Source organism: Equus caballus, chromosome 24, assembly GCF_041296265.1.
Source record: "Equus caballus isolate H_3958 breed thoroughbred chromosome 24, TB-T2T, whole genome shotgun sequence".
Taxonomy (NCBI): domain Eukaryota; kingdom Metazoa; phylum Chordata; class Mammalia; order Perissodactyla; family Equidae; genus Equus; species Equus caballus.
This window is the reverse complement of record NC_091707.1, coordinates 33,470,538-33,495,927: the sequence shown is the minus strand read 5'-3', so window position 1 is coordinate 33,495,927 and position 25,390 is coordinate 33,470,538. Positions and strand designations below refer to the sequence as shown.

At 40.9% G+C, this 25,390-nt stretch overlaps 1 protein-coding gene across 2 annotated transcripts in view; it reads left to right on the top strand.

Annotated features, from left to right (window-relative positions):
• NEK9 (NIMA related kinase 9) overlaps positions 1-23,697 on the top strand; it is a 34,990-nt gene extending 11,293 nt beyond the window's left edge. The window contains exons 8-22 of one of the 2 annotated variants that reach the window (XR_002803539.2): positions 160-224; positions 2,472-2,522; positions 2,981-3,173; positions 5,088-5,232; positions 5,862-6,062; positions 6,255-6,301; positions 7,550-7,705; positions 9,050-9,158; positions 9,659-9,820; positions 13,206-13,376; positions 14,179-14,238; positions 16,771-17,062; positions 18,114-18,275; positions 19,481-19,693; positions 21,150-23,697. Coding sequence is in view for 1 of the 2 variants with exons in the window: in XM_023628131.2 (XP_023483899.2) it covers positions 160-224; positions 2,472-2,522; positions 2,981-3,173; positions 5,088-5,232; positions 5,862-6,062; positions 6,255-6,301; positions 7,550-7,705; positions 9,050-9,158; positions 9,659-9,820; positions 13,206-13,376; positions 14,179-14,238; positions 16,854-17,062; positions 18,114-18,275; positions 19,481-19,693; positions 21,150-21,272 (2,067 nt within the window). In the remaining variant the exon portion in view is untranslated. The remainder of the gene's footprint in view (positions 1-159; positions 225-2,471; positions 2,523-2,980; positions 3,174-5,087; positions 5,233-5,861; positions 6,063-6,254; positions 6,302-7,549; positions 7,706-9,049; positions 9,159-9,658; positions 9,821-13,205; positions 13,377-14,178; positions 14,239-16,770; positions 17,063-18,113; positions 18,276-19,480; positions 19,694-21,149) is intronic. The other variant, XM_023628131.2, reaches the window with a different exon arrangement.
• Positions 23,698-25,390: the final 1,693 nt, after the last annotated feature.

The window sequence follows — 25,390 nt, the reverse complement described above, 5'->3', positions numbered from 1 at the left end:
GAATGTGACATAAGAAAATGTTTTTTCAAACAAAAGGATAATATACAGTGGTCTTTGAATAACTAACCTATGGCCTTCTAAGAGGACGTAACATGCCTCTTTAAATCCCATTTTGCCCATTTCCTTTAAATTAAAACTAACCCCATTTGTACTTTTTAGGATCCTGAGCAGAGACCCACTGCAGATGAACTTCTGGATCGCCCCCTTCTCAGGAGACGCAGGAGGTAAAGTACAAGGAAATCATCTTTCTGTAGATGGTTAACTGTTAGAAGCCTGATCAGAGTACCACGAGAGAGGGCGGTGGTTCCTGACTTGGCCAGTCTGGTGCTATTGTCCACCAACATCTCTGCTTTCATTTCTTGGGGGTAGCTCCTGACTTTCACCTCCTCTTTTCTTCTACATTTAGACTGATGAGACCCTAGAGCCCTGCACTTGCCCATCTGTGAGTTTTAATCTAGAGATGGGGCATTAGAGCATAGTAATTAAGAGAGGAGGGCTCTGGACTCAGACATCCTTAGGTTTGTGTCTGAGTTCTGTCATTATCTTTGTGAAGTTATTTACCAACTCTGTTCCTTAGTTTTCTCCTCTATAAAGGGAGGTAGGGTGAGGATTAAAGGAAGTAGCATATAAAGTGCTCTGCCCAGGGCCTGGCACAAGGCTTCACAATTGTCAGATGGTAGTATGGACTTGGACTGGGCCTTTGTTTTTTAGTGCATTTGTTTGCACAGTGGGTTGCAGTTGGAGGAGTCCTCTTCAGATACCTTTGGCCCATTTCCTGAAGTCGAGCCTGATTGATTCCTGACAGGTTCTTTCCTGAGATTCATTCTGTTAGAGGTCTCTAGAGGTAGGAAGGAGGTCCTTTATCCCTCACTTCCTATAGGAGGCTTCAAACCCTAACTTAAAGAGTTCTTTGTCCTTCTTAAATGTTCTAGTCTGTATTTCATCCTATTGTCCTGTTCTTGCCTTACTACCCTTCTTCCTCCCCTACCAGTTCTTTGTTTCTGTATCTTCCCAATATTCAAACATTTACTCTGCTCTTTTTCAACTCTTGCCCTTAGATACATGACGTATATACCTTGTTCCATAATCTTTGTTGTTTGGTCGGTACATTTCTTCTGTTGTGTCATTTAATTAATCTTTCTGCTTTTCCAGTTGATCTCTAGCCAGTGCTTTAGTGCTTAGAATTATGTGTAATACTCCAGATACAGAACCATGACCTTTCATTTATGTTCTATGCATATTCAGGCAATATCACCCTTTGGGGCTGGTTAAGCATATTTAAATTTTTTATCTGTCTTATTTCCCAACAATGTAATCACTGTTCTCATCTCTTATTTAAATATTTCCATTGATAATTTTTAATTGCAATTTTTATTGAGGTAATTGTAGATTTATATGCAGTACTTTGTTAGAACTTTGAACTTTGATGGAAAAACATAAGACAAAGAGCTTTCAGGATAAAACACAGACTCAGGAAATTGTGGAAAATATTCAGGAAGTTGTATTTGGATAGATTAGTGGTTCTAGACCTGAGGGCTCCCACCTCAGGAGCTTTCAAAAAATACTGACACCTAAGCGCCACCCCAGGAATTCAGCTGTAATAGATTTAGGCAGAATAAGAACCCTGGGCTATAACCTGGGGAGTAAGTAGAGGGAAAGAAGGCTAGAAAGGAAGGTAGAGAATCTTGAATCCAGATGAAGGAATTTGTGCTTAATTCAAGAGATAGTACAGAAGTATTGGATGTTTTTGAGAGGGTAGTTCATATGATGAGAGGCATGCCTAAGGAAGAGTTATTTGGCAATACTAATATCAGTGTTAAATCAGTATGGGACTGATTAAAGTAGATTAGAACTGTAGTGAGACCACTTAGGGGGTGCTACCACAGTCCAGGTGGGAAGTAAAGCTCCCCAGAACTAAGGTGGTCAAACTGGAAAGGAGAGCTGAGTATAAAGGGCACTGTGTAGGTAGAATCTGTAGAACTCGACTATGGAAGAAAGGGAGACAGCTGAATCAGAGATGACTTGAATTTGAAGCCTTGTTGACTGGGAGAATGGGGAGGAGGGGTGCCAGTTACAGAAATAGGAGAGTCAGAAAGAAAAGCTTTATGGGAGAGAGAGAATGAGCTGAGATTTGAGATGTTGAGTTTGGGGAGTCAGACTAGATGGAGATGTCAGCAGGTACTTAAAAATGTGCATTAGAGGTTCTTGAGGCTCTCTGTTCTAGCTTGAAACATTTCTCAGAGATAGAAAACAAATGGCCCCAAACTGCTGGCCCCTTGTATTTAATGAATTGTCTAATGCCAGGCCGATGTACCTGTAAGTTGCATCGAGGTACTTTCCTAAAAGTATCGTAATGTTGCAGGAGGTATATGATTTAAAGAGGATTAAATCTGTTCAATGTATTAAAAAGACACTGGTGCAATATAGGAACCTATTATTTCGCTCATGTATGTTTACTTTTCTTTTGGTAGAGAGATGGAGGAAAAAGTCACACTCCTTAACGCACCTACAAAAAGACCAAGGTAATGCTCAAGGGACGCTTGAAAAGTGATATATCTTAAATTACCGCTAGGGGGTCTGTCTTTCTTGGGTCTAAGCATTGTTTGATCACAGTAAGTAGCCTTTGGTGTCCTTTCAGAAGCCAACATCTGCTTAAATGTCAAATAGTTGTTTCTGAGAAAAAGAAAGCTATAATTTCACCCTCATGCCAAAGTGGACATCATTACCATGATGAATGTTGAAAAGTTGAAAAGTGTAGGTGTTATGGATGAGACTGGAATCTGATCTGGCCAAGCTGTGGTGAAGCCCTGAGGCAGAAATTGCGAAGCCTGCTATGATAGAGGGTTGAAATAAGTTGTCAAGAAAGAACATACTTTCTCATACCATAATTGGCAGTTCTTCTCAGGGAACAGACTGGAAGCATTTTTCTTTGATGTGGTTTTTATGTTAAATGTGCCTTTGTTCTGGGGGTTGTTGGCAGGTCAAGCACTGTGACTGAAGCACCCATTGCTGTGGTAACATCTCGAACCAGTGAAGTCTATGTATGGGGTGGTGGAAAATCCACTCCCCAGAAACTGGATGTCATCAAGAGTGGCTGTAGTGCCCGGCAGGTGTGTGCAGGGAATACCCACTTTGCTGTGGTCACAGTGGAGAAGGAACTGTACACCTGGGTGGTAAGTGAAAGCTAAGTACTTTCAAACTGTGATGTGAGCCTAATTGTTTACTGGGCCCAGGATGTCTAAGTATTTTGTTAGTTGAGCATCAGCTGTGGGAGTGGCAGCCTGGGTGATAGAACGTAAGCTCTTATGAGAGCAGGGATTTTGTCTGTTTAGTTCACTGATGTATCCCCACTGCCTGGTACATATTAGGTCAATTGTAAATGTTTTTGGAAGGAATGAATGAAAGAGAGAGAAAGAATTAAAAGGCCCTAGGTTTGGACTCAGGAGACTGGACTTTCTCATTTATAGCTGAGTGATTTCAGAAAGTCACTTCATTACTCTCTTCTATTACCATGAGGTTCACAGCGGTTAGTATCTATGAAATAGCTTTGTAAACAAATGAAGCAGTATACCGTGTCAGGAAAATTCTAAGACCTCCATCACTGATCGAAGCTGGCTAGGTATATCTTGAATAGAATTTTCTTTTGTTCCCTCTAGATTCTACCCTCTTTCTCACCTTGTTGAACAAATTGCCTGTACTTGCTATCTGTTTCCTTATCTCCCACTCGCTCTTCATTCACCTACGGTGCAGCTTCCATCCTGCCACTCGATTGAAACTACTCTTACCAAAATGACCTATAAATTGTGAAAATAAAATAGATACTATTTAGTCCTTACCTTGCTTGACCTCCTGGCAGCATTTCACATAGTTGACCACTCCCTCCTTCTCAAAGCTTTGTCTTCCTTCCCTTGGCTTCTATGAGAGCATATTCTCTTGGCTTTCCTTCTTTCTTTTCAGCTATGCCTTCTTAGGCTCTTTTCAGGCTGCTTTTCTTTACCCAACTTTGTCTTAGGCCCTTAATTCTTCTCACTGTTCCTCTTCTTCCTGAGAGAACTCATTTTTTCCAGTAGTTTCAGATGACTTCTCCATGAGGATAGGGTTTATCTCCACTGTGTGACAGTGTAGACACTCAACTGTTGATTTACTGAAAGAATGAATGAATGATTTTGTCTCTGTTATAGAGCGTTAACTTGCTGTCATTTCCTAAAACTCTATCTCTTAAAGAATAAGCCCCTGGGGGGCTGCCAGAGGTGGAGTGAAATTAGTGCCTTAAAAAACATGTATATATTAGGGCTGGCCTGGTGGCATGGTTATTAAGTTCAGTGTGCTCCACTTTGGCAGCCCAGGGTTCTCAGGTTCAGATCCTGGGTGCAGACCTACACCACTCATCAAGCCATGCTGTGGCAGCAACCTACATACAAAATAGAGGAAGACTGACACAGATATTAGCTCAGTGCCAATCTTCCTCAAGCGAAAAAAAAGAGAAGGATTGGCAACAGGTATTAGCTCAGGGCCATTCTTCCTCATGAAAAAAAAAAGACAAAAAAATATATATAATGACTTACAGTTGAATTATTGAATGAAAAGAATTACTATCTCTATAAAACTGTTGAAAAGTCATTTAGGACTATTTTCAGTGCTGTATAGCAGCCTCTGTACAGCCACATTCTTTATAACTATTCCATATTTCAGGGAAACTGTGACCAAAATTTGTAAAACTTCTATTAAGGATTTCCAAGAGGCTATCCTCCTGTAGAAAACAATCAAATTAGACTATATAAAGAATTTTTTTTCACCATTCACCCATAATTAAATATTATAGTTCAACTTAGATTTGAAAGACAAAATTGGGAATGTGTCCTTTTAAGACCTGATGGATACCAATCTGGATACTTTTTAAATCTTTACCTCTTGGCAGGGGTTTTATACTATCTACCATTAAAAGGTTTAATCCTCTTACTCATTTTTTTTTCATTTCTAAATTTCCAGCTGATTTTTTTATACTTTTTTTATTATTAAGAAGATATATTAAAGACTAGCTTTTGGCATAAAAAGTTAAAACTTCACAAGCCCTCTTTACTTCACAGAACATGCAGGGGGGTACTAAACTCCATGGTCAGCTGGGCCATGGAGACAAAGCCTCCTACCGACAGCCAAAGCATGTGGAAAAGTTGCAAGGCAAAGCCATCCGCCAGGTGTCATGTGGTGATGATTTCACTGTCTGTGTGACAGGTAAGCCATCAGCAGAAAGCATCCAAATGCATTTGATGAGGGGTATTGTACTTAATGCTGTAATGTTTTAGTTGGGATTTTACAATAAAAGACAGTATTCAAAGAACCAAAGATAATAAGCACATATAGATATTAGTAACAACGTGCCCAATTTGCTATAGTGTTGGGGGGTAGTGAACAAGGAGAAGGCAGGTAGATAATACAAAAGAGTGGGATCATGTTGTGTGTTCCAGTTAAGGGAATAAATAACCTCACCACTTAGTCAGGTGTGGATAACACTAAATCAGGAATCAAGAGCTGAAATTTACTCTTGTTCTTGCCATTACTCACTTTATGATTCCTTGGTACTTATCTTTTTCTCTATGGACTAGAGATGACCCTACTAAAATTTTAAACCTTTAACATGATGATCCTACCACTTTTTTTTAAACTATTATTATAACAGTACTCGTGACCCTCTAAACACAAACAAATCTAGACTTGCACAGAGAAATCTTTGGATTTCTCTGATGTAATTATCTCATGTGAGATCATTGGCTAGGGTAGTCCTCATTCCAGCCCTGCCCAGCTTTCTGATTGTACAAACTAAGTCATTCCTTTGATGGGTTTTGCTTTCCTTTCTTTTGCAGATGAGGGTCAACTCTATGCCTTTGGATCTGATTATTATGGCTGCATGGGGGTGGACAAGGTTGCCGGCCCCGAAGTACTAGAACCCATGCAGCTAAACTTCTTCTTGAACAATCCAGTGGAGCAGGTCTCCTGTGGAGATAATCATGTGGTGGTTTTGACACGAAACAAAGAAGTCTATTCTTGGGGCTGTGGCGAATATGGTAGGTGTAGCCTTGTCTCTCTCCACTTATTCCCTGGTGCACAACCTGACTTCAGGCTTGTGTGCATCTAAACACATCATGCAGCTTCTCCTTGACAAGTGTTAATTCAGTAAAGGAGAATATTCTTATAGAACATTTTCGTTGGGAGGGATGCACTCATTTTAATGACTTTCTTTCTTATGTGTATCTCAGGAAGACTGGGATTGGATTCAGAAGAGGATTATTATACACCACAAAAGGTAAAATCAGAAGCAGCTTCTGCCTAAAGCCCATCTAGGTCACACAGACTCCAGTAATATGTCCTCTTTCCCTGACTCCCCATATTAAGGTGTCTGTTTCTGAAATATTTCCTATCTGGGAGACTGACATTCCAGGATTCCTGATTTAGCACTCTTTGCTCTTGTCATCTGACTAAATCATAAAAAGTTGAGAAAGAGGATACAGCCACTGTGGACACTCTGGAGTCACATGTTACTCGAGGATAGGAGCTAAAGTCAGCATGCACAGTGAAATGAAAAAGTCACATTGAGCTAAATGCACCCTGGAAAATTCCTTGGGAAGATATTGGAAAGCAATATACTCTCTCTTAGCTCATCACAGCCATTTTCCCCTCCTACTTGCACAGTTGAACACCAGATGAAATAGTTGTGTGTACTCAGGGGTCATGTTGTGTGACACATGATATCTAATTGCTCTCAGCACTGCAAGAGCTGACACTGCAGGAGCTGGCACAGGCAGAGCTGAAACCAGCCGAGGGAAGAGCACGCTCACATTTCTCTCACACCCACCTAGGGCACAGGCGTGCCCCCTGGAAGGTTGACTGTAATTGACTATACCATTCACTGTTAACAAAGTTTATGTACATTTTTTAAATTAACTTAAATATTTGTGGGACCATTCTCAATGGGATTCACCGCTGTTCCTCTTCTTCTGAAAAGGCTGTGGTAGAAACTTCGCGATTTGATTTTTTGGATTTCACAGACCTCCATCATGTGCCCCCACCATTCTCCAGCCCTGTCTGGTTAGCTGCAGAGGGATGTGAGCATTTGGATTCCTGGCTGCTCCCTCAGTACTCTGTCACCTCACTTACAGTTTGACCAGACTGGGACCCCACGAGCTACTGAGTTTCTTCTATAACTGTCATGGAGGCTTCCGTCTCAGAGGACAAAATCTGCAGCACATCAAAGCATCTCCTTTCCCAATGTTTTTTGAGAAGTCTTCCTAAGTAGGATCTATTGACTAAAACAAACTTTGACGGGGCCTGTTTAGCCAACCTGGAATTGCCTTCTTTTACTTTATTATAAAACTTGAGCTCCTTTTTGCAAACAGCCTCTATGCTACTGGGCAAATCTGAAGAGAACAGAGCAACCTTTACTTCCCTGTAGTTATTCTGCTAAATGCAGGATGTCACTTTTGAAAGAATTGGAGGTTTTCCTAATACAAGTTATGTTTGGGGGATTTTTTTTTCTGATTTTTTTTTCTTGCAGGTGGATGTTCCAAAGGCTTTGATTATTGTTGCAGTTCAGTGTGGCTGTGATGGGACATTTCTGCTGACCCAGTCAGGCAAAGTGCTGGCCTGTGGACTCAATGAGTCCAACAAGTTGGGTCTGAATCAGTGCATGTGTGGAATCATCAACCATGAGGTGAGTACCCACTTTGGTGTCCTAACCACCATTGTCATGACTTCTCTAGGTTGGCATTTCTCTGGGAATGCTATCATGGATTTTAACTTAAGAATAAAGTGAGGATCTTGCAGACATTATATTTAGCAAAAGAAGCTAGCCACAAAAGAGTACATACTATATGATTCTAATTATATGAAGTTCAAGAAAAGGCAAAATTAACTTAGGATAGCAGAAGTCAAAATAGTAGTTACTTCTGGGAGGAAGGGTATGGGTATTAACGGAAGGCGTGGGAGGGATCCTAGGGTGATGGGAGTGGTCTGTATCTTGATCTGGGTGGTGGTTTTACATTTATATACATAAGGAAAATGTATCAAGCTGTACAATATTTTACAGTATGTTATACCTCAATAAATAAATTGATTACAAAGAGTCAAGTGATGGAATTCATATTCTACCTTATCACTGAAATAGGTACAAGAAAATTAACATTATGGAAAGAAACATATTTCCATGCATCACCTCCCTGGAGAGTTTTTTAGATTTATCACTCCCAAATCACTGATCCTGTACAGGCTTATTAAATGTAATTTCCATTCTCCTCCTTCAAGGATGTCATGAAATTCACCACTAATATTAAGTCTTAGTCTCCTCTTTGTGTTAGTATGATGAGTTTTTGTCATTCTTTGAAGAATCAAGAGAGAAAAGTTTCCTGACTCAGTGGAAGAGAGAAGAATTTTGATGCATTCTCTGAAGTAGTGGTTCTCAAATGGGAGAGTACAAATTCGGGGCAGGTCTGGGAGCATGTCTGTGTAGTTTGAAAGGGCATATGTAGAAGGACCATTACTTGATTTGGGTTTTTATAACATTGGATTTGTTGTGAAATTTTAAACTTAAATGAGAGGACTTTTTTTTAATGCTAATCTAAAGGAACATGGATTTTAACACGTTGAGAAACACTGCCCTGTAGATGAAATTAGATCACAGTAAACTGGTTGCTCTGTGGGCTGGAGAGTCCTCAGGATTTTAATTTTTTGCCCTTGCCCTTGCCCTTGTTAGGTATGCAGAGTATATAACCAAGACAAATGTCAGTGATTCTCTCCTTATGTAGATACTTTCTAGGGTGGAGAGTTCATGTTTTTCATACCCTAATTAGGAATCTAAAGCTTTTATCCGAAAGTCCTGTCTCATATACTAATTAAATTCTCTGATTACATATTGAGCTTATTTCTTGGATTCTATTGGAGATGAAAAGCTACCTGGCACCTTCTTAGGAACATGATGTGCTTGAAAGGCCTTTTGGTCAGCCTGTTACCTCTCCATTTTTACCTATGAGTCTTTGCTTTGTGTTTTACCTTGTTTCAGGCATACCATGAAGTTCCCTACACAACCTCCTTTACCTTGGCCAAACAGTTGTCCTTTTATAAGATTCGTACAATTGCCCCAGGCAAGACTCACACCGCTGCTATTGATGGTGAGTCGATTCACAACTGTATACACATAGCTCAGGCTGCTTTATTCTATCAAGTATTAGCTCTTCTTAACAATATATGCACTCTCCTGATTTCCCCCTAGTATCTAGGATTACCTCATTAACAAATTAGGCATTCAAGTACAATTTTTGTTGATAATCATTATGAATGCATAATCAATATGTCCTTTAAGGAGAACAACACCTGTAATTCGAGACAACCACTGTCTCTAATTAGCACCTTCTATAAGTATTCTGAGTTAGAATTTTCCACATTTCAAATTCAATATTGGAGAGAGAATACAATATTGAGTCACTTCCTGGGTCTAATTGCTCATAGTTCTGGATACCCTAGCTGCCCTACATCCAGGATCGTGTGGCTAGCTTTTTATTTTTATACTCTAACAACCAGAAGCTGGTCCGTGGAACTCTGTATTGGCTGTGTTTTTCCTCTGTTCTGTGACCCATTTGTGCCTGGTTGTCTATTTTTGCTTCTCTCTCAGAGCGAGGCCGGCTGCTAACCTTTGGCTGCAACAAGTGTGGACAACTGGGTGTTGGGAATTATAAGAAGCGGCTAGGAATCAACTTGTTGGGGGGACCACTAGGTGGGAAGCAAGTGATCAGGGTCTCCTGCGGTGACGAGTTTACCATTGCTGCCACGGATGGTGAGTCTGTACACATCATTTCAAGCTTTCTGGATAGATGGCTATGTTTTAATTTTTGGTTGGGAAAGAGGTAGACTGGTTATTTGTATAGCTGAATCATACATTTACTTTCTTATTTGTGTTAAATTGGTGGCCAATTTTTATGCATATGGAGCTTCCTTAACTTTTCATGTCCCTAACATAGCGATTGTTTTTATGAGGTCAGATTTCTAGATAATGGCAAATTAATATTCTAAGGCCCTACTTTTCTTACTTTTGCCTTTTTGGTAAAATGCTTTAAGAGTATTAAATGCTTCTATATATACCTTGCTCAGCAACGTAATTTAACCTTGCTTCTTAGTTGGAGTCAGCTGCACTACTGGGCAGTGATGTCTTTAGGGACTGCTAGGGCCTTGAAGGACTGTATACTGTGTATCTTTCAGCTTTCTGAATTGGTCTAATTGATTTTTCTTCTCTCTGTCCTCTCATAGTTATTTCTACTTGGCAGTGTCTTCTTGCACCTATCACTGCTTCTCTCTCTCTCTTTTTTTTTGGTGAGGAGATTGGCCCTGAGCTAACATCTGTTGCCAGTCTTCCTGTTTTTTTTTTTCCCCTCCCCAAAGTCCCAGTACATAGTTGTGTATCCTAGTTATAGGTCATTCTAGTTCTTCTGTGTGGGATTCCACCACAGCATGGCTTGATGAGCAGTGTGTACGTCTGTGCCCACGATCCAAACCAGTGAACCCCAGGCCACCAAAGTGGAGCACTCAAACTTAACCACTCAGCCATGGGTCCGGCCCCTGCTTCTCTTTCTTACTGCCACTTCTGCTAGTCTTCATTCCCCTCCCTCTTTATTCTGCTTTCTTTTTTTCTCTCTTCTTCCTGTATCATCTTCTGATTTTTTATTTTTATTTTTGTAGCTACCTCTTTCTTGTGACTGCTGAACAACAGTCACATTTTGTTGTCTTATCTTTTGATTCATTTCGACTTTTTTTGTTGTTGCTCATGTTCTGAGATGTCTTTGTTTTCTTTAGTGTGTGCCTGTTATATACACACGAGGAGTCCGGGGATAGTGTCAGATAAGTGATCTGTTACTGCTTTTAAGTGAACCAACTTTCAGAGTAGCACATTAACCTTCCCTGCTTATCCCAGAGCAAGAGACTTTAGGGAGCAAACTGTTTGGGTCAGACTAGATAAATGCATATGTTACCTAGAAAGACAGAGTCAGGATGTCACTGAGGATTAAACTGAGTACAGCAAGTTCAGTAGCACTTTCTGTCAGCACCTCAAAGAGGTAATGTTTCCTCAGTAGATCTGTATACTTCCCGAGTTAAACTTCAGAATGAGGAGGGTAGAATTGAATTCTGTGGCTGGACATATTACTTCTTGATAAATGTTCCTGTACTCCTCTGAACTGTATTTGATCACCTCATTCACACAGCAGACATAAACTGAGTTCTTAGTATGTGCCAGTTCCTTCTTTAGGCTCTGCGAATTTAGAAGTGAGTCTCAGAAAGCCTCTGTCCTCAAGGAGCTCACAGTCTAGTAGAGCAGGGGAGACATACATATAAACAGACTGGTACAGGCAGATCCTTCAGGTTCCATCATAGCAGTATCCAACGCTTCTAAGCCCTGGAGTGCCCAAGGTTCAATCCTCCTCAGTCTCCGCCATCTCCCTTCACCCCCTAAGTGAGCTCATTACCTTAAATCCCCCCCTACACTAAGAGCTTTGCAGTCATGGGTTGCATAGCGACGTTTCAGCCAATGACGGACCGCTTATATGATGGTGGTCCCATAAGATAATAGCCTAGGTGTGTAGTAGGCTATACCATCTAGGTTTGTGCAAGTGTACCCTATGACGTTCGCACAGCAACGAAATTGCCTAATGACACATTTCTCAGAACATATCCCCATCATTAAATGATGTATGACTATACATTACCACCCCTGACCTCCAGACTCACTTATTCAACAGCCCCTTGACTTAGATGTCTAAAGATAGGGCGGCTTTGTAGCGCAGTTTTCCTGGGTTAGTCCTGATTGATGCCTGTTGTCCTGGGTTAATCATTAATAACACTCTTTTTCTTTTTCTTTTTTTCCTTTTTCTCCCCAAAGCCCCCCAGTACATAGTTGTATATTCTTAGTTGTGGGTCCTTCTAGTTGTGGCATGTGGGACACTGCCTCAGCATGGCCTGACGAGCGGTGCCATGTCCACACCCAGGATCTGAACCAGCAAAACCCCAGGCGGCCGCATCGGAGGGTTTGAACTTAATCACTTGGCCACAAGGCTGGCCCCAATAACACCCTTTTTCATTAAAAATAAGTCCTGATTTGAGTAAGTTACCCATCTCAAACATACAGTATATTCAAAGTTAAACTTCTGATTTTCTAGCCAAATTTTTTCCTCCTGCAGCCTTCCCATCTCAGTAAATGGCAGCTCCATCCTACACTCCACATCCCATCCATCAGCAAATTTTATTGAAAATCTTCAGAATACATCCAACCACGTCTCACCATCTTTGCTGCTACATCTGGTCTCCCTGCTTCCACCCTTGCTCCCTTGAAGTTAGTTCTATTCTTGGTAGCCTGAGGGATCCTAAATACCTACGGCTCAGAAACTCTAATGGTTTCCTATCTCAGTCAATAAAAACCAAAGTCATTACGATGGCCTGCGTGGCCCTACATGACCAGGACCCCAGCCACTTCCTGACCTCTTCTCTGATCACTGTCCCCTCTCTTACTTTTCTCCAGCTGCAGGGGCCTTCTTGTTCCTTGTTTGTGACACTCATGTTACCTACACAGGATCTTTCTATTTGCTGTTCCCTCTGCCAGGAAAGCTCTTCCTCTAGATATCCACATGGCTCTCTTTTTCTCATTTCAATCAGGTCTCTGCTCAAGTATCAAAGGTACTTCTCTGACTACCCCAGAGTAATGGTACTCCACTATTATTCTTTATTTCCACTTACTTTTCTTTACCATTTCTCTTCCTTTGTAGCACTTATCACTACCTGAAGTATTAGCTATTTATTTATGTATTATCAGTCTCCTCCACTAGAATGTCAGTTCCACAAGGGCAGCGACTTTCTTTAGTTCAATGCTCTATCCATGGCACCTCGGGCTGTACCTGTCATGAAGTAGATGCCCAATAAATATTTGAATGACAACCCAAAAAAGTTGTTGAATGAGTGAATAAATGAATGAATGAATGGCAGTGCATAAGAGCCATAGTCATTTTTACCTGGGTAGGATCAGGAAGACTTACGCTTTATAGAGGGGAATAAACAGCTTTCCCTTGTTTTGTACATGGTGGGAAATCTTACTGACTCTAGGGCACAAAGATGGAGAACCCAAAGAGTTGGGAACCCAGTGTTCTGTTAAACTATCTACTGTTTAATTTTTTTTCTAGATAATCACATTTTTGCCTGGGGCAATGGTGGTAATGGTCGCCTGGCGATGACCCCCACAGAGAGACCACATGGCTCTGATATCTGTACCTCATGGCCTCGGCCTATTTTTGGATCTTTGCATCACGTACCAGACCTATCTTGCCGTGGTTGGCACACCATTCTCATTGTTGGTGAGTGTTTCATATGTGTGGGTTGAGGTGGCTTTGACAAAGGATAGACCCTACACCTCAGGTATTAATTGTCCCATTCTTGGAAACAGAAGTGTCCTGAAGAAAAAAGCCTGCTTCTTTAAGTCTTATAATGGTCAGTGATGCCATACGTAGTGATAGAAACAGAACATTGTCATTTCCTGAGCTTTGTCATCTACCACCTCTTGACCGCTTTTTAACATGATAACCTTGGGCTCTGCCGTTCTCACCATATAATTTGTTACTTCTAGTCAATTAATTTAATGTCTGTGTTCATGCTTTGTGAAAACATTCAGTACACTTTTAAAAAGAAAGTAAATCATAACTGCTTTCTGTATAAAAGATTAGTTTGTTATGAACTAGATTATAAAGGCCTGTGTGAGGGTTTATAAGTCCATTCTTTTAGATCAGTGGTTTGCAACCTTGGCTATACATTAGAATCCCAGAAAGAGTTTTTAGAAGCCCCGTTATCCAGATCTTAGCCCTGACCAATTAAATCAGAATCTCTGGGGTGGGACCTAGACATTGTTACTTTCTAAAGCTTCCCAGATGATTCCAAAGGTCAGCCAACATGGAGAATTGCTACTTTACATAGTGAATATGGTTAGAGCAGCTAGTGGTGGTTGGCTTATGACATTAATATCTAAAACAGTAAATAATAATTATAAAGTTATCTGGGGGCAAGGATAGTAGTTATCTCCTAAATTAACTCCCTATCCTAGTCGTCTCACTTTTCCCGCCTGTAGCCGAATACAGTGCTTACCTACTGAACATTTTTCCTCAGAGAAAGTATTGAATTCTAAGACCATCCGTTCCAATAGCAGCGGCTTATCCATCGGAACTGGTAAGTAGCAATGTCTCAGGTATCAGTGGTTTTCGGAGGTGTGGGTCTTTGAGTTGGATTCCATGCAGTCTCCAAAAAAAGAAAAATAGGAGATATATCTGGGAAATGAGGAACAGAGTGATGAAGAGGGAAGCTCATATTTTGGTGGATTTCATAATAAGTTATGATTTTTACATCGTGGTCAGAGGGAGAGTACATCTTTGCCACCATATATGGAAGTAGTTAACTGGCTTGCCCAACGCTGTAATGTGACTTATGTATTGTTCCTTTCCTTACTATGCTAGGGACTATGGGTTCTGCCTGCCTTTTATTTCCATGGTATTCCCAGAGGTATTCCAGTCTATAGAAATAGTCCTTCAAAACAGGCCTTCAGAATTAAAGGTTCGCTAAACTTTCACTGTGGTTAGGAAAATCAGCCCAAAGCTCTCTGATAATTTTCCTTTGACTGCTTTCTTCATGGTGCTCTGTTATTTGAGGTCATGCCAGGAAATTGATCTGTGTTCCTTTTTGGTTTTCCACTTGCTAGAGTTGATGTCTCAGGACCTGGATTCTGATATTTTGTGGAATCAAAACAATAAAGACGTAGAATAAAAGCAGACTAATTCTCCAAAAAGAAACAGTTGAACATCTGATCTAGACTTGAACTTTAGTTTACACATTCACATGCATACACACATACATCATACCTTTTATTGGTTTCCTTAAGTAATCCATTGCTCAGCATCTATTCATACTTATTAATATCTGTCACAAATGATAAAATAAGCTGCTCTATTACAGCTTTGTTTTCCTGGAACAGGATTTAAGGAAAAATATGATTAAAAAAGCACGTCCATTGGCCAGAAAATATAACCCATAAGGGCAGGAATTTTTGTCTTTTTTATTAGTTAATTTTAACCACATTGCCTGGAAGAGAGCCTGGCAAATGACAGATGCTCAATAAATATTTGTTGACTGTGTGTTATAACCATCTAATGGAATATTATGTAAGCATGAAAATGAGCAACATCTACAAAGATTTCCATAATGTGAAATGTAAAAAGCCAATTTCAACAGACTATGTGCCTTTGTATAAAGTTAAAAAATGAGCAAAATAGGGGCCGGCCCAGTGGCTCAGCAGTTAAGTGAGCACGTTCTGCTTTGGCGGCCTGGGGTTTCCCGGTTCGGATCCCAGGTGCGGACATGGCACCACTTGGCAAGCCATGCTGTGGTAGGCATCCCACACATAAAGTAGAGGAAGATAGGCACGGATGTTAGCTCAGGGCCAGTCTTCCTCAGCAAAAGGAAGAGGATTGGCAGCAGAAGTTAGCTCAGGGCTAATCTTCCTCAAAAAAAAAAAAAAAACGAGCAAAATAGTATATTGCTTAAAGATACATAAATATGTGGTAAAGGTTTTTTTTAAGAAGAAATAATAAATGCAAAATTAATCAGTGGTTACATCTGAGTAGGAGGCCAGAGAAAGAAGGAATTCATAAAGTCAGGGAGAGTGATATAGGTAATATTCTAGTTCAGGACTGCCCCATAGATCTTTCTGCAGCAATGGAAATGTTCTGTATTTATGCTGTTCAGTTTGGTAGCCACTAGCCACATGTAGCTATTGAATACTTGTAAAATGACTACTGTTGACTAAGGAACAGAATTTTTTATTTTATTTAAATTTAAATAGCCACATATGGCTAGTGGCTACCATATTGGAAATCTAGTCATTCAAGTGGTATATTCACGTATGTTTATTTTGTTAGGCATCAAAACTTACATATATGTTAAAAATAGTCTTATGTATATCTCAAGTGTAACAATTTTTTAAAGCCGTTTATAACAAAAGGCAAGACTCAGAGCTTATTTTGGCGTCTGTAGTTCTGCTGCTTCAGTAGCGTCACGGTGTGACAGTCAGTCCTCAAGCCAGTACAGCAGATGATCCTAAACAATCCTCTACGTTTAACTTTACAATATACCACGAATGTTTTTAAGCTTTGGCAGATTTACTTTCTTGATTATATTTTTCTTTGGCCCATATTAAAATTCAGTTTCATTTCTTGACTACACATCAGCTAGTCTTCATTTAAGGTAACTTGGAGTATCCTTCATTGATATGAAGGAACCAGCCATCATATTTTAAAACTCTTACAAATAGTCATCAAAAAATGTAATGAATTTAATCATTGAAGAATTCATCATTAGGATGTTTCCTCAGAAAGGAGTTAGTGGTGAGTTTATCAGGCAACTATAATAGGTGTTTGGCACAAATGTTAGAGTTTTGTATATAAGATGAACCTCTCCGGAGGATGCTGGAGCCTGAATGTATCTGTTAAAGCATGGATACTAGATTTGGTGAGCCATGATTGGGTGATTGTTGAATAATGCCTTAGAACATTGATAATCTGCTATGTTTAGAGGGATAAGAATGTTTGGAAAGTAGAAGTGAATTATCATTATGATGATACTAATATACAGTTACTTTGTATAGAAACCAAAAATCTAGTCCCAAATATCTGACTTGCATTTTTGCTATTCTACTTCATACAACTCTAGGAACCTTTCCAGGGGTCAGTGGGGTGCTAAATCTTTCTTGCTGCATAGCAAAGCTCTCTACTTCTGTGCTGTGTATCTGTCAGTGGTTCAGAGCTCTACCCCAGGAGGCGGCGGCGGCGGTGCTGGGCGAGAAGAGGAGGACAGTCAGCAGGAATCGGAAACTCCTGATCCAAGTGGAGGCTTCCGAGGAACAATGGAAGCAGACCGAGGAATGGAAGGTTTAGTCAGTCCCACGGAAGCCATGGGGATCAGTAGTGGGGCCAGCAGCTCCTGTCCTGGCTGGCTTCGAAAGGTAATTCCTTTGTAAAGGTACCTTAGGTAAAATATCAGGCCCTTTGCAAGGACTAGAAAGGAGCTGCCAGGATCTCTTCATTTCCTGTGTCCTGCTAACTGTTTTGCAGCAGGCATCCAGCTTTCTGATTTCTACCTGGAACGAATCCTTTTTTCTTCCTGACAAGAAGAAATACAAAATGTTCTCATACCTGTATTACTTAAATGAATGTAAATTTAATACACTCTTCCTTGAAGGCAGTTTTTGTAATGCATGTATACAAAGATTAAACTTACAGATTTTGTCCTGTGGTTTGTAGAAGTGGACTATCAGGGCAATTGGAATGCCTTAAAATAGAGAAATGTTTATGAAAGTTGAAGTACAGACAGTAAAAATGTTGGAGTATATTTTTTTATATGGAAAGTTGGTTACAACATATAGCTTTGCAGAAAAGGGTGGAATATCTGTGCAGTGTGATCCCATTCTTGTAGAAAATATGTAATGCAAAGAAGGTCCACAAGATCACATATTGATCATTGTAACTGGTCATCTATGAGTGATGGAATTGCTGGTGGCTTTTATCATCTCCCTTTGCCCATCTGCAATTTTAAATTTTTTACCAAAAAAAAAAAAAACCTATAGATTTAAAGCTCCCTATGTAGTAAGACTAAACTTGCTGTTTGGGAGTATGAATGGAGGAAGCAGCACTCTGTTCTGTCTAATGCTTCAGCCTCAGCCTTTAGCAGCCTGGCAGCAAGCCTCACTGCCATCACCTTAGAGCTTCCCAACTCCCTGAATAGCCTGTGTAGAGTAAGTGTGTTGAGGAAACATGCCAGACACTCCAAACGGAACTTGAGTTTGAATTCTGTTCAACTCAAGCATCACTGTTACTCCTCTTGAGGAAGAGTGGCAGGCTGTTGACTGGTAGGGTGAGCTGTGTTATAACCACAACTGTCTTGCTCCACTAGAGGGTGCTGATGTCATGACAGAGTGAAAGCTATAGCAAGAAGGGAATTTGGGAGAAAGTAAATGGCTCAAATAGAACTGATGAGATTCTTTCTCTTATACTTAGGAGCTGGAAAATGCAGAATTCATCCCCATGCCTGACAGCCCATCTCCCCTAAGTGCAGCTTTTTCAGAATCTGAGAAAGATACCTTGCCTTATGAAGAGCTGCAAGGACTCAAAGTGGCCTCTGAAGCTCCTTCAGAACATAAGCCTCCAGTAGGAGCCTGGGTAACTGAGCTTTTTGCCTTTGAATCATAACTAGGTAAACAGTGGCTGTAAGCTGTGCCCAGTTCTCCTGGCCTCGCTGTCTCCTCTTCTAGCTTCATTAATCTCCCAGCTGCCCTGCATCAACTCATTCTGTCTATTTGGTAGTGCTTACAGCCTCTAGCCAAGGCTAAACTGAGTTCCCTTGGAAAAGTATTTACCCTTTCACATTTCTGACAGGCCAACACCTTTCCATACCAAAGGATTGTCTTTCTTTGCTCTCTGCCTCAGAAGTACCACAATTGAAATTCCAAAATTCAAATCCTATTTTTCATGACACTGCTACAGTGGGTTGGAGGCTCTAATGTAAGAAATAATAGTTGCAGTCTAGTGAGGGAGCAACACATGAATACTAACCTTGTAGAAATCAAATTGTGGTAAATACCTCAATAAAACTGTAAACCAGGGGTCATCAAACATTTCCTATAAAGGGCCACATAGTAATTATTTTTGGCTTTGTGGACCATGCAGTCTCATTTTTCAACTACTCCACTCTAACATTGTAGTACAAAAGCAGCCATAGATAATACATAATGAATGAGCATGCTCGTGTTCCAACAAAACTTTATTTACAGAAATAGGCAGTAGCCCATATTTGGCCCATGAGCTGTTGTTTGCTGACCCTTGCTATAAACAAAGTACCACAGAAGAAGGGAGAAAAATCCAGACTAGGATAATTGAAAAGCTTCCCAGAAGAGGTAATAGAACCTTTGAAACTTCAAAGTGAATGTTTTAATTCCTGTCAGTTCTCCTTCTTGAATTGTTTTGGTGATCCTGTTTCCTGACCACCTCTCAAATCTCTTCTAAAGTGTGGTCTACTTCATTTCAGGAATATTGGCCCTTTGGATCATAGTGTCCTCACTGATCAGAAAGACTTGTTCCAAACCAAATCATGCTTTTTCACAAAATCCACCAAAATAGGTGATCCTTTTTCTGCCTTAGCGTAATGGGGACTGAGGCAGTGTGCATTCTCTTGCCCTGTTATGTTAGAGCCAGGGGCTGTTGTAATCTCAGCCAGTTTTTCCATTTATCTTACATATACTTCATACGTATGTGTGTTTTATCTTGTTACTTTGAAGGTAAAATCTGTTCGTACTTAGACGAAGTTTGGGTTGGGGAGCTGTGGCACCCAGGCAGAACCTCTTGTGAGCTCGCTCTCCTCTCTTTAGCCACCCCGGCTGAACCCCGCAGGAACGTGTGCTGGGAAAGGAGCGCCATTGCCGCCTCCTGCCTGTGCTTGCAGCACTCTACGTGTGGAGGTGGAGAGGTTGCAGGGGCTGGTGGTAGCATGTCTGGCTGAACAACAGAAGCTACAGCAAGAAAACCTCCAGATTTTCACCCAGCTACAGACGCTGAACAAGAAATTAGAAGGAGGGCAGCAGGTGAGAGCATTAAAAGAATAATTCAATTTCTAATTCTGTTTTGAAGAATCACAGAAACAGAACATCAAGGGCTGAAATAGATGTATTCTTTTGCAAGTACTTACCTTTTGATGATGTAACTTTTGTAATTAATCCCAGAAGCCTTGGGCCTTATTCAGATACCTAGATTGAATCATTTTCAACACCTAACTTCCATAATTTTTGTTACTCTTTTTTATTTTACTTTTTATTATGAAAAATTTTAAACATTACAGCTCAGTGAACACCCATTTATCCACCATCTAGATTCAACAGTTGTTAACTTGTTGCTTTATTTGTTTCAAATACGTGTGTATGTGTGTGTTTAAAATATGTGTGGGTATGTATCTGTGTATGTAAAATGTGTGTGTGTATTTATTTATTTTGCTGAACCATTTTCAAGGAAATTATAAAAGTTGTGACATAGCCCCCCTGAGTACTTTATTATGCATATCCAGAAATAAAGACATTCATTCTCCTGGATAACCACAATACTATTATCACACCTAGCAAAATTAACACTGATATTCTCAATTCTTAGCCAGTACCTAGTTGATACTTGAATTTTCCCAGTTTTCCCACAAAAATGTCCATTGTAACTGTTTTTATCAGACCAGAATCCAGTTAAGAACCTCCCGTTGCAATTATGTCTCTTGTTGCTTTTAATCTAGACAGTTCCCTCCAGCACCATCACCTTTTTTTTTAATTTTCATTGCATTGACTTGTTGAAGAAACTGGGTCAGTGTTTAACAGAATGTCCTACATTCTGGTTTTGTCTTGTTTTCTTGGGGTGTTGCTTGTTTTTTTTGTCACCCTGTCATTTCTATTAACTGGAAATTAGACTTAAGGCTTGATTAGATTCAGGTGAAACATTTTTGGTAGAAATATTTCCCAGGTGCTGCTGCTCACGTCATTTTTAGAGCCATAGTACTGCTCTACATAAAGTGAACTAGGAGTGGGGAAATAGGGCTCCACCCTTGGCTTTGCCATCTACCAGCTACAGGTGTTTGGACAAATTACTTTGTGTCTGTGAGCCCTGGTTTCTCACCCAAAAGAAGAAAATAATACCACCCACCTTGTATGGTTGTTTTGAGGATTAAATGAAATAATGTCTTATAAAGTAATATATACACTTGAGGTAAGCATGGGGTGATTGGCAGCTCGAGCAGGCAGGAGAATTGTCTTGCCTAGGACTGTCTCAGTTTTAAAACTGAGAGTTCTGCATCCCAGAAAATCCTGCAGTCTTGGGCAAACCAGGACAGTTGGTCACCCTACCTTCAGCAAATGTAAAGGTGTGGCCTTTATCTAAGGTAGTGTTATGAGCTTCTCACAAAACTGTGGCTACAAATCCTTACAGGATGGCATTGAAAATCTACTCCTGAACTGCTGTGACTAGGTGGCAGTGTTGTTAATGTAGAACTGTGTTTTATCTTGACAGGTGGGGATGCATTCCAAAGGAACTCAGACAGCAAAGGAAGAGATGGAAATGGATCCAAAGCCTGACTTAGATTCAGATTCCTGGTGCCTCCTGGGAACAGACTCCTGTCGACCCAGCCTCTAGTCTCCTGAGCCTGTATAGCTTCCAGGAAACTGGGATCCAAAGAACTTCACAGCACACTTACTGAATGCAGAGAGCGCTTTCCTGGCTTTGTTCACTTGCAGACAAGGAGCGCAAGGTGGAGGCTCTGAAGCACTTTCCATGTACACTTGGAGAGTGGCATTGCCTTTTAGATAGGATCTAGGAGTGGTTTTGTTTTGGAGAATGGAAGGGCCCCACGGCCCTGGCTTTGTCCTCAGTGACTGCCACAGCAGCTCTGTACCTCATCTGTTGATCCCACCTTTGAAGAGGAGACACAGTGCTCACCTTATTTTCGCTGGTAGCAGCTTATCTCCCATTTATCATTTTCACCGTTAATTGGAAGCTGCCTCAAGAATTCAACACCAGGCATTGCACCTCTAGGTGGAGGAGGGGAAAAGTGTAAAGCTGGAATGGGCTGGAACCAAGTGTGGCCCATCCAGGGTCATGTGGAGAGTGGTGAAGTATTCTGAGCCCTCTCAGGAGTCCTGAGTCTAGGAAAATTTGTCTGATGGAGTCAGTGTAGGGCTTGTTTTCAGAAAGTTCAATTACTTCGTGCAGCTAAATGCTTTAGGAGGAAAAGTGGGCTTAGATTGCTTTTCCTCTGAGGGTTGATTGAAATTTCTTCAGTGAGGAGTAGAGAAAGAAGGGCAGGTCCCTCCTCGTCACACAGCTGGAGTTTCAGACTGTGGCTAATGCACGGTGGGATTTCCTAGCTTTGGAAGTTACCTCTAAGAGTTGAGGTATCTCATAGAGAATTGAGTCAGTGGGGCAGTAGGAATGGCCTTAAGAGAAAACTGTGAGGGAAAGGAGGTCCTCCTGTAGCTTCCTTCACTTGGTATCTTCAAGAGGGCCTAGAGTGACTGAGTCTTCTGCTCATAAGAAGGCTTCTTGAGCCTCTGCCTTCGTGGCTCTTAGGGTTCTAAATTTGACATTAGCAGCCCCAACAACTCCCTTTCGATATGTCTAGTCAGTATTTTTCCCCTTTTGGTGTTTTATGAAGCCATATCAGTGAATCTGTATCATCTTTCCTCCTTGAGTGGCCCAAAGCCAGCACCAAACCCTAGTAGTCCCTGAAGCCTAACAGAATGGTAGAACCTGCCAGGTGAAAGGAATTTGGCCGAGAGCTCCCTTGTAATCCCATAGTCATTGTGTCCTTGTAGACAGGAGCAAGCCACCTTCCCCAAAGAGAAAGTGTCCTGGAAGAACAAAACTTCGTCAAATTCTAGGCAAGCATTCAATGGTTCTACTTAAGGATGTGAACTCTGTGTTTCTTTAACACATGAAATGTTCCCTTCTTATTTGGGGTCCAGGAGCTGCCTTGATGAGTTTCACATCATACCTCCCTACAACCAACTAATTTTTGTCTCATTTTCCCCAAACCAAAAAATGAATGTTTGATATCTGTTTAATATTTTGGAAGGACCTGCGCAATGGAAATTTTGCCATTTCCCTAAAACTGGTGGTGTAAAGGCTGATGCTCGGGGAAAACCCCATGGCTGGGGACGGGCAACTCTGTTCAATGGGATCTTCTTTGGTTTGATGTTCCCATTGTTTTCTCAATTCTGGGAAGCCTAGTACAATGGTACTAATGTAATCACTGAAGCCTTTTCTTAAAATAAGGGAAGGGGCCAACCCTGGATTAAAGTTACAAGTTCTGGGGACTTGGGGGTTTGCTGTTAACCCTAACAATGGGTTTTGGTTCATCTTGTAAATGCAACTTTGACTTTTTTAAGGACTGACTGGCCTTTCATGTTCCTGTGTCCCTCATGCTCACCATCTCAGCAGGCCTGAGAGGCAGGGTCAGTTTGGGTGTTCATCATGAGTATTGCTTCTGCTATGGAACTGAGGAACATGGGCACGTTGCTGAGACTGTGGGATGAAAGTGAGCAGTGAAGGAAGGGTGAGAGCCCTGCTCTTGTTCCAGAGGGGAGTCATTTTCTAGCAGTGGAATGCTGTGGTCGTTTTCTTTCGCATGTTTCCTTGGGAAGTCTAGGTTTGCTATTAATCTGGCTGAGAATCTAAGTTCTGTGCCTTAGAGACAATTTGCACTTTCCCAAATTGTGCCTGGGACAGCCACATGATTTTTCCCACCAAACAGCTATGCAAACAGAAACCAGTTCAAAGGTGGCAGCCATATATTAGACGAAAAGTGAAAGGTGAGGCAGCAAAAATGCCTTTGAATGGTTTTCTGTAGAGCTCTTAAAATTTGTCCTACTTTTCCTCTTTATGCAGTGCTAGGTGTTTGAAGTTTGCCAGTAGTATTGCTTTTGAGTTTTAGTATAACCTGAGTTACTCCTCTGCTCTGACATTGTTGCTAAAGAACTAGCTTATTGTTAGCCAGATGTTCAAAAGGTTGAGGGTGGAGTGGTTTGGCATTTCTGTTTTAAATAAACATTTAAACTCTCAATCAATGCTATGCTTCACTAAGCCTGCGCATGGACCTTAGTCACTGGGGATAAAACACCCAGATTCTAGGCCTTCATGAATTTTTAATTGAGTGAGACTTTATATAAATAAATAAATAAATGTTCTTGTAACAGAAACAACACAAGAGACATTTGCACAGAAATAATCTTTGCTTCTTTCCAATTTTTTCTTGCTAACAGAATCATTTCTGCTGCTACAACTTTTTTCCACCAACATTTTTAAAATATAGTGCTTAGAAGTGCAGAGGGACTAAAAAATGAGCCATTAAAAGAGGAGGGATCACTTCTTGTACTTACCTCCTCAGTCTCAGTGGGCTTGTTCGAGTGATAACACCAGTTTCTGTTTATAAAACTGTTTTCCCTCAGAGAGCATGAACTGTATTTGATCTCTCTGACATAGCACAGCCAAGTTATAACTTCTCTTGGCTGAGCACTTCACTAAAGTTTAAAGCAAGAGCAGCCTTCAACTCACATTTCATTTGCTTTGCCATATATTTGGAAACATTCATAATAGAAAGAACAACTCTGGAGTGACGATGTATCAAATAAATTCATTCAAATGAGTATCCCTGGGCCTCCAAAGAAGTATTCATGATCGTGTCAGCGCAGAATGGGCTGTAGTCAGGACTCCAGAACCTGTTCCTTCCTGCCGCAAAGCCAGGGCGCATCTGCTCCAGTGATTAACTGTGGACGTGAACGTGCTGCTCACCAGCCCTCACAGAATCATGAACCTTAGGAGAAAACACTATCACATTTCTGCTACCTCCTGTGTAGCTGTGAAGAGTGATAAATTGATGACCAAAAGCAAGTGTTGGCCAGAAGGCGCTGTGCTGCCTTGAATACACTGCTGTTAAGAAATCTCAGCACGTCTGCGTACACTTTCAAATGAAGTGAATTTCACCATGAGATTTTTTTCCCATTGCTTAACCTTTTGAACTTTAAAATTTATAACATTTACTTGCACTAGAGGTTCTTGGATAAAGTAGTAAGATAAACAAGATAAATGTTTGTTTATCCATTATTGTCCTCTCCTATCCAGGAAGAGACCTAGATTTAAAAAAAGGGTTCTTACCTTTTCCCAAAGATCAGAGTAAGCTGAATTTAAAAGACTAATATAGTCAAGGCCTAAACATCTTGCAATCAAAGGGAACACTAAGGCATTGACTATTGTTTTATTTCTCCAGCAACATTAGAATGAATAACAGCTTCCTGTGTCTATAGAAAGCACTCCCTCCACACACATTTGTTCTCCCTGGAGGGCTCTGATCTGTGACCTTTATAACATCATCCAGGGATCCCGAACCCAAGTGCCTGGGAGGCCAGGCAGAGAAGGCAAGTAAGTAAAGCAGGCCAGCTGGGGCTGTGGTCTGAGTGCTCTGTCCCATCTGCAGGAGCAGATGATTCTGAACCTCACTCAGTTGGTGCTGTGTAGGGTTGCTGGCCCAGTGCTTCCAGAACTTCCAGTTTTTCAAGAGAGATCCCAATTCTTAAATGTCAGATTATATTTTTAGTGCTGTGCCAGCCAAATAAAACATATATGAGGGGCAAAGCAGTCCACAGGCTACCACTTTTGGACCTTGGCCACAGCTCATTCTTGTCATCTATTGCTTTTACCATTAGTGTGAAACAAAGTGTGTACCTCTTTAAACTTGCCTGGGGAATGTATGTATTGAG